Genomic DNA, 8,735 nt, shown 5'->3' on the forward strand with positions numbered 1-8,735 from the left:
CCTCAGCCTTGCCAAGTGCTGGGGTTACAGGCATGAGCCACCACACTTGGCCTCATGATATGTTTCTTGAAACACTGGCAGATATTTCATGCATCTAGCTATGTTCCCGTGAGATCTAGAGGGTCAGAGATGATTGATCATCTTTTACGGTTTGTGATGCTGAAATGCATAGAATTTAAACAGCCTTGGTCGTACTTAGTCATGGGGAGGATCTGGTCTAGCCCTGGGATTGGTTCATTGCCTCTGAGGGAGCAAAGAGGAGAGGGGCCTGTGTGGCCACCCTCTGGGCCAGGGCTAACTTCACAGTCCATGGGCAGAACTTACAGAAAATCAGGGATATAAGTCAGAGATGCTGGAGAGGGGATCCCAGCAATGAACGGGACAGATTGTGTGACCTCGAACGTCTAGTCAACTTCAACTTGATTCTGTAATTGGTTGATTCTTGATTGATTGGTTCTTGATTCTGTGATTCTACTTTTTTTTTTCCCCTGAGGAGGTGACATTCATTTTGCATGTACATTTTTCTAAATCTGAACACCAAATTTGAGAAGTCTGGACTCCTCACATTGAAATAATCTCAATTAGCTTGTACTACCTCATGCAATGGGAGTTGAACTAGCTTTCAACCAGTTTTATCTGGTTGTAATCCAGTAAAAGGGCTTAACCACTAATTCACTAATAATTAATTGATGGACTCATTCATTTTTTCAACAAACCAAACTTTATGGCACTCACTATTGGCAAAGCATTGTGCTTTGGTCCAAGGGACCCAGTGTATTAACAAGACTGGAAACTCCTGGAGAGCTTATGGTTTTATCCTGGGGAGGAGCTAGGATGTTGCACAGCCTGGCAGGTAACACATGGGAGAGATACAGATAAAATGGAAGAACCAGGCCACTGAAGAAAATTTTATTTCCTTTGCATTTGGGCCACTCCCAGCCCTAACCAGTGAGTGTTGAAGTCTCTGTCCTTTTCCCCAGTTCTAAGGAGGCTCCTGCCAGGGCCATACAGACCACACCCTTAGAAGGGCCCAATGTGCAGCAGACAGAACAAAAAAAGGCCTGTCCTGGAGAGATAAGCAGCTAACTTGGCCAGCTCCAGAGTGAGCAGGATGGCTTTTCTCTTGGACAAACCAAGCCCAGTCATAAGCCTCTGGACAATCCCAGACAGGCAGAGTTTCAGGCTTTTGGAGTCAGACATGTTCCACAGTGCTGCCGGCTCTGCCACATCTGGCTTTCTGGGGTTTAGAGGGGTGTGGGTGACTCTCAGGAGCACATCTCTCAACCAGAAAATGGTCCCACGGGAGCCCCGTGTGTTTTGTCCATGACTGGGTCCCTAGGGTTTTGCACAGGGCCTGGCACACATTCGGCAGTCTGTAAATATTTGCTGAATTTGTTGTTGACTTGATGTTTGAGTTTCTTGTTCCCTAGGCCTTAAGCTAAAACCAGAGAAATGCCAAAATGTGGGGAGCAAGAAAGGAAGCCATAGAGAAACCCCAAGATGTGTAATAGTGTACAATTTCTTTGGGAAGTTTTAAAGAGAAACAAACATCAGGCATGTTGGATTTTGCCAGTGTCTGGTCAACACGCATAGGTGTTAACTTGACTTTTTCTCTGAAGATAGTCATAAACCAAAACACCGCTACCTCCTGAACTAAAGCTTGGGGTATAGGGAGAACCCAGGAGGCATATTTGTGATAGTTCTGGGCTTTGTTTCCAGGAAGGGAGAAGGAGAGGTCAGCGCTTCATCCCAAAGCCCAGCACAGAGCTGGGCACATACTGTGCACTCAATAATCGTGGAGAGACCTGCATCAATCCTTCCACTAAGACACTTTCCCAGAGCTGTGAGTGGGCTCCACTGTCTCTACTGCTCAGAGAAGCAGAACCTCCTCACGCCTCCACTCTATCCTTTCCAGAGCTGGGCACAGCTCTGTGGGGCCCAGGGGCAGCTAACAGGCAGAGGGACGGCTGCTGAGCAACTGATGCAGGTGAGTGTGCCTCCTGGCTCCCGTCAGATAAAGCTAAGAGGAGGCCATGCCCAAACATGGGGCAATGCCAGGCACCACCCCCTCGCCAGGTAAGCCTGCCACCTTACCACTTTTACCATTTCAGATTATTTTCAAGGTGTGTTCAGTAGCCTGGAATAAACTTATTGCCTTGGAGGCAAACCTAACCAATGAATATTTGGGATTAATTATCTCTCCTTCGTTTGAGCCCAACAACCTCCTCAAATGTATATAAAAGGATTTATTTTGCACAGGTCTTCAGTTCCCATCCCTCTTCCTCTGACTGTCAGTGTCCCTGCTTAACTTACACTCTTCTCTTCACCAAGCTCTTCACCATGAGCAGACAAGCCAGCAAGACATCTGGTGGCGGGAGCCAGGGTTTCTCTGGCCACTCTGCTGTGGTCTCCGGCAGCAGCAGGATGAGCTGTGTGACCCGCTCTGGGGTAGCTGGTGGAGGAGCCTATGGCTTCCGGAGCGGAGCAGGTGGCTTTGGCAGTCGCAGCCTCTACAACCTGGGTGGCAACAAGAGCATCTCCATCAGCGTGGCAGCTGGTGGCTCCCGGGCTGGAGGCTTTGGGGGAGGCCGTAGCAGCTGTGGCTTTGCAGGTGGCTATGGAGGTGGCTTTGGGGGCGGCTATGGAGGTGGCTTTGGTGGTGTCAGAGGAATGGGAGGTGGCTTTGGTGGAGCTGGTGGCTTTGGAGGGGCTGGTGGCTTTGGAGGGGCTGGTGGCTTTGGAGGGGCTAGTGGCTTTGGTGGTCCTGGTGGCTTTGGTGGTCCTGGTGTCTTTGGTGGGCTTGGCAACTTTGGCAGTCCTGGTGGCTTTGGCCCTGGGGGCTTTCCTGGGGGAATTCAGGAAGTGACTATCAACCAGAGTCTCCTGCAGCCCCTCAATGTGGAGATCGACCCCCAGATTGGGCAAGTAAAGGCCCAGGAGCGGGAACAGATCAAGACCCTCAACAACAAGTTTGCCTCCTTCATTGACAAGGTGATGAAGCTCTGACTGGCCATCTCTTCCTGGGCTGGAGACTTTGAATTTGATCTTTGGGACACAGTGTTTAAATGTTTCTTGGATGGGCCAGACTGGAGGGTGAGGAGTTAGGTGGAACTCTAGGGTCTGGGAAGATATTCAGGGTTGAGGAGTTTGTCCACATGGTCAAGTGAGGGGAGGTGTGGAAAGAAAACAGTCCCCTATTTGGACTTGAGCACCGCACATCCTGTTTGTCGGAATCTCTGCTGAAACTTCCAGTCATTGCCTTACTAAGGCCCAGGCTGGCAGGACAGGCAACCCAAAGCAAGGGCCACGGCCACCATCAGGGAAGGGTCCACTGAGAATGGGAGGCTTTTCAAATATAAGCTGTCCTCTGAGGCTTTCCAGGAAGCCCTTTCCCCTACATGTTGCTGTGCCAGGCAGAGGAGGCTGATCACCTGGATGAGGGATAAGAACCTTAGTCCCAAGGGAGTGCAGAGAAATGGGTGACTGTGCACTCCTACTCAGCCCAGTCAGGAAGACAAGAGTGCTCGGTGAGCTTCTCCAGACCAAGACAGCTCTCATGGGGCTGCTGTCCAGGCTCAAGAGAGGTGTTGTCATGCTAACTATGGCATGCCAGCCAACGTCGCTTCCCAGCATCACTTCACTGTTTTTGAAGAGCTAACATGTCAGTAGAGGCATGGGTGGAAATGGTGCTGCTGAGGTTTATGTGCATTTTTGCAGAGTGTACTGTAGTTTTGAAAGTTGAGATAGGGTCATGAAGTCCTCAGGAACACCAAGGGGTCAACCTTACAATTCTATTGCTTTCTGGTAGGAGCCACTTCTGGTTTCCCCTTCCTTTGTGACTTTCCCAACCACACTGCAAGTGTAGTGTCCTGACTGATCACCCATCTGACCATAATCTCTCTGACTACAGTAGAAGCCTACTTTGCATCCTTTCTAGGCCTTTGCGCTGAGGGCCCAGGAGATAGACACCTGGTCCTACCCGAGTGAAGGCCCCTCTGCTCCTCTGCTACAAGTGTTACCTGATGTTGCTTCCTGCAACCATTGCAGGTACGGTTCCTGGAGCAACAGAACAAGGTCCTGGAGACCAAGTGGAACCTGCTCCAGCAGCAGAGCACAAGTTCCATCTCAGGCACCAACAACCTTGAGCCTCTTTTTGAGAATCATATCAACTACCTGCGGAGCTACCTGGACAACATCCTCGGGGAGAGAGGGCGCCTGGACTCTGAGATGAGGAATATGCAGGACCTGGTGGAGGACTTCAAGAAAAAGTGAGTGATGGGAGGAGTGGGACGATGCCATGGCCCACCCTGTCTCAGAGTCTTGGCCCCTTCTACATGCCTCCTGACTGCTGGGCAGTGGTGTCACCTGGCCCCTTTCCCTCTCCTTACCTTCATGAAGGACAACTTGGTTCATTCAGTTTCCCCTCACCTTCCTTCTCCAAGCACAGTGCTTTGCAAATAAAATTGTGGCAAGAGGAATGAGTTTAGGCTGGGCATGGTGGCTCATGCCTGTAATCCCAGCACTCTGGGAGGCCAAGGTGGGCAAATCATTTGAGATCAGGGGTTTGAGAACAGCTTGGCCAACATGGTGAAATCTCATCTGTACTAAAAATACAAAAATTAGCTGGGTGCGGTGGCGCACACCTGTAATCCCAGATACTCGGGTAGCTGAGGCAACAGAATTGCTTGAACCCTGGAGATGGAAGTTGCAGTGAGCCAAGATTGCACCACTGCACTCCAGCCTGGGCGACAGAGCGAGATTACGTCTAAAAACAAAACAAAACAAAAACAAAAACAAAAACAAAAACAAAAAAACCGGATGAGTTTAGAGTCGGGGAAGCATTTTCTCATGAGCCAGGTTGGGGAAGATCCTAGTTCTGGCATCCGAAAGATTCTGGGACAACTCATGGTATGGTGATCAACTCTCCAGAGGTTTACCTGGGACTGAGGGGTTTCCTGGGATGCAGAACTTTTAGTGCTAAAACCAGGCAGTTTGCCTGGGCAAATTGACATGGTTGGTCGCCCTAACTAACAGGGAGATAGCAAAGAGGATGTGCTCATCTGAGAGGGGCAGGATAGGGATGGAGGGATGGAAGAGATGAACTTTCAGAGTTCCAGGGAACAATGGTGTTTACGATGACCTCAAAACCAAACTCAGCTTTTTCTTTTTAACTCACACAGATATGAGGATGAAATCAATAAACGTACAGCTGCTGAGAATGAATTTGTGACTCTGAAGAAGGTAAGGGCTGTATGTGAGTTTTCCGGGCTTGTAGCTGCAGGTTTCTGGCTGGGTTGGGGGAATCTCCTCACTCCACTGCCACAGAGCTGCCAAGTTCAGGCCTTTGGAGCAATAAACAGAAGTCAGGTGCACCTTAGTCTGGAAGATCTCTAAAAAAGTTAGTTCATCAGTCTTTAGTTTTTTAGTAGGATTGAACTTAGACCATCCTAATGAGATACAAATTGTCCGTTCAAGTGGAGACTGGTTTTGGACAAGGACCATCACTTCACCAGTCCCCTCTGCTGTTTCTTGCTGCAGTTGTGGTTTGTTGTTTGTTTCTTGGGGGAATAAGGCCTTTATGCTCTTCTTTTCTCAGGATGTGGACAGTGCCTATATGAACAAGGTGGAGCTTCAGGCCAAAGTGGATGCCTTGATAGATGAGATCAACTTCCTGAGGACCCTCTACGATGCTGTGAGGATGTTACCTACTAAGAAGGGACAGAGGGAGAGTGAGATGTTTCCAGATTTGAGGCTGGTGTATTTTGGTATCTAGGCCCCAGAAGACATCTGGGATGAGCCGGGAGAAGAGGACCCTTGGAAGGGATTCCATAGGATAGGCTGCAGACATGGGGTTCTCTGAGTGGCTGGGGGGCTGGGGACAGAGTGGCCGATACATACGTGGAGCAACGAATCAGTGAATGAGACTGTTGATCAGGAGTCTCTCAGGGCCCTGTGTGCTTGTTATAGAGACCCCAAAAGTGAACAAGCTCCCTCTGTGTTGACAGGAGCTGTCTCAGATGCAGAGCCACATCAGTGACACATCTGTGGTGCTGTCCATGGATAATAATCGCTCCCTGGACCTGGACAGCATCATTGCTGAAGTTCGTGCACAGTATGAGGATATCGCTCAGAGAAGCAAGGCCGAAGCTGAGGCCCTGTACCAGACCAAGGTGGGTGCTAGGCACCTCTTAGAGGATCCACTGGAGGTTTCAGAGAGGCTGTGCCTATTGGACAGCTGGGTAGTGAGATCCCAGTGGTCACTGGGTGAATGCCTTTTGGTTTTACCCTCTGAAGACATCCTTCTAATGGTGGTTCAGTTGCAGAAAGTCTTGCCCCTGGGGGAGCTGGTTGCCTGCTATGTGGGACTGACTCCAGCTTGCTCAGGAACTACAGGGTAGGAAAATCTTCTACCACAACAACCCAGATGTTCTCTTTCCTGCTGCCTTGGGGGTGTCCCTGCTGAAACACAATGCAGTCATTTTAGCAAATGCTTACTGAGCTTCTCAAGGTTTGGTGGGTGATGTCGTAGGTATAGAAACAATTCAATCAAAGCTGCAGGAATACCCCATCTTCCCTTCTGTTCTCTAGTTGGGGGAGCTACAGACTACAGCTGGCAGGCATGGGGATGACTTAAGAAATACCAAGAGCGAGATCATAGAGCTCAACAGAATGATCCAGAGGCTGCGGGCAGAGATCGAGAGTATCAAGAAGCAGGTGGGATGGTCATGGATGTTGGCTCCTGGGATGACTGCTGAGGGGTGGGGGCTAGGATCTCAGGACTCCTCCCTTGGAATAGACGTCTGGAGGTCATCTCAGGCTGGCTGACCCACAGGGCACTATCTCCATAAATGGAGACAAGATGGAGGCACTAGGGGAGGAGGAATGTTCCCTGACTTTTAGATGGGATAATCCATTGCATGTAAGGAAGGGCCTGGGGCCCTCTTACTGAGCTCGTCCCTCCTACCTCCCTTGCCCCAGAATGCCAACCTGCAGACAGCCATTGCGGAGGCTGAGCAGCGTGGGGAGATGGCCCTCAAGGATGCCAATGCCAAGCTCCAAGAGCTGCAGGCTGCTCTACAGCAGGCAAAGGACGACCTGGCGCGGCTGCTACGTGACTACCAGGAGCTGATGAATGTCAAGCTGGCCCTGGACGTGGAGATTGCCACCTACCGCAAGCTGCTGGAGGGTGAGGAGTACAGGTGAGCCTCTAGTCCCATTTTCCCACAACTCCTGTCTCAAGTCATATGTCAAGGGCCAGATAAGTGACCAAGTAACTGGGGATGGAGCCCTGCTATATAAAGAGAGGCTTTGCAGTGAAGATTTGCCTCTACCAGCCCACTCCTTCCCAGGCAGCCAAAGCACGTATGCAACGGGTGCCCACAGGCTCTCCTTGCTACGGCCCAAAGAGGAGTGGAGAAAGTTTACTGATGTGCCAGGCTTCTCGGTTCAGCTCTGGTTGCTATTCATGCCCTTGGTCCATGGACTTGTTGGTGTGTGCTTTGTAACGGGGCCTACTTTCTCTTGCCTTCTCAAACAGGATGTCTGGAGAGTGTCCCAGCGCTGTCAGCATCTGTAAGTACCGAAAGTAGCCAAGAAAATGAGAATTAATTCTGAAGTATCTGCACTAATTCAGGGTAGTAGCAACTAATTTAAACATTTTTATGGAAGTTGGAGGGGTTTTCTGGGAGAGGAGAGGGAAGCGATTGGCTTTTGTAATTGTTCTGGGTTCAGGGCACTTTTGATAGGCTTCAACGGCCAATGTGGAAGATCCATAGGGGGCCCCTTGATGGGAGGAGAAATTCAGAGGCTAGAGCCCCTCCCAGGGGGTCATCAAGATTGTACTGTGGGAGGAACCACTGGCTAATTCATAATGGCTTAATGGCAGGGGAGTGAGTAGCTAGTGGCCATGGAACGGCTCGTTGTGACTATCCTGTGCAAAGCTGCCTTGGTCAGCTCTGGATAGTCCCGGGCCCGCTGGATCATTGATGATAACACAACAGCTGGTCTGGGCGCCGGCGCTGATCGCTGTCCTGTCCTCTCCCCCACAGCCGTGGTCAGCAGCAGCACGACTTCCGCCTCCGCAGGTGGCTATGCAGGCGGTTACGGCGGAGGCGTGGGCGGTGGCTTAGGAGGTGGCCTTGGCGCGGGCGGAGGCTCAAGCAGTGGCTTTGGCCGGGGAGGCGGCGGTGGACTCGGCGGTGGAATCGGCGGTGGATTTGGCGGCGGCAGCAGCGGCGGTTTCAGCGGTGGCAGCGGCTTTGGCTCCAGCTCCGGCGCCCGCTATGGAGTCAGTGGCGGGGGCTTCAGCTCGGCCAGCAACCGGGGAGGCAGCATCAAGTTCTCCCAGTCCTCCCAGTCCTCTCAGCGCTACTCCAGATAAAGAGTACGCATCAGCATCGCAGCCACCCCAGCGCTTCCTCTCCTCTCCCCACGCCCCCATCTCGGCAACACCCCCAGCGCCACACCTTGCTTCCCAAGAACGTGGCTCTAAGCTGGAAGGTTGGTGGCCTCTTGCTCCTCCTTCCAGATCCCTGGCCAAGCCCAGTCACGAGAATTTCAGGCTCCCCTCTCTGGCTCCAGCCTGTGCCTGTGATTGTACAGGTGTGGCCTAGGCCGCCACCTTCTGCTGTCCCGGGGTCCCTTCCCTGGGTGGGATGTTCACTACAGCTCTGATGTATATAGCATACAGCCCCCTCCGCCCCTCTGGTCTTTCGCCAATAAAGTGCACTGTTTCA

The 8,735-nt window shown here is 51.4% G+C and overlaps 1 protein-coding gene across 3 annotated transcripts; it reads left to right on the forward strand.

Moving 5' to 3' along the window:
- The first annotated feature begins 2,273 nt into the window (after window positions 1–2,273).
- KRT3 (keratin 3) lies at window positions 2,274–8,735 on the forward strand. Of its 3 annotated transcripts, none has more exons than XM_030939400.1 (10): window positions 2,341–2,666; window positions 2,829–2,991; window positions 4,048–4,268; window positions 5,181–5,241; window positions 5,597–5,692; window positions 6,006–6,170; window positions 6,589–6,714; window positions 6,979–7,199; window positions 7,538–7,572; window positions 8,049–8,380. In XM_030939400.1, exons 1-10 carry the CDS (start codon window positions 2,341–2,343, stop codon window positions 8,378–8,380), a joined length of 1,746 nt encoding a protein of 581 aa, XP_030795260.1. The 3 variants fall into 3 exon arrangements, with proteins under 3 accessions (XP_010372261.1, XP_030795260.1, XP_030795259.1); XM_030939399.1 differs by having other exon boundaries at window positions 2,341–2,557; window positions 2,612–2,991; XM_010373959.2 differs by having other exon boundaries at window positions 2,274–2,991; window positions 8,049–8,735.

Source organism: Rhinopithecus roxellana, chromosome 10, assembly GCF_007565055.1.
Source record: "Rhinopithecus roxellana isolate Shanxi Qingling chromosome 10, ASM756505v1, whole genome shotgun sequence".
Classification (NCBI taxonomy): domain Eukaryota; kingdom Metazoa; phylum Chordata; class Mammalia; order Primates; family Cercopithecidae; genus Rhinopithecus; species Rhinopithecus roxellana.

Coding starts and splice junctions, on each gene's coding strand:
- KRT3 (XM_010373959.2), top strand. CDS start 2,341: ATGAGCAGACAAGCCAGCAAGACATCTGGTGGCGGGAGCCAGGGTTTC. Junction 4,269..5,180: donor GTGGAGGACTTCAAGAAAAA/GTGAGTGATGGG, acceptor TAACTCACACAG/ATATGAGGATGAAATCAATA. Junction 7,573..8,048: donor TCCCAGCGCTGTCAGCATCT/GTAAGTACCGAA, acceptor TCTCCCCCACAG/CCGTGGTCAGCAGCAGCACG.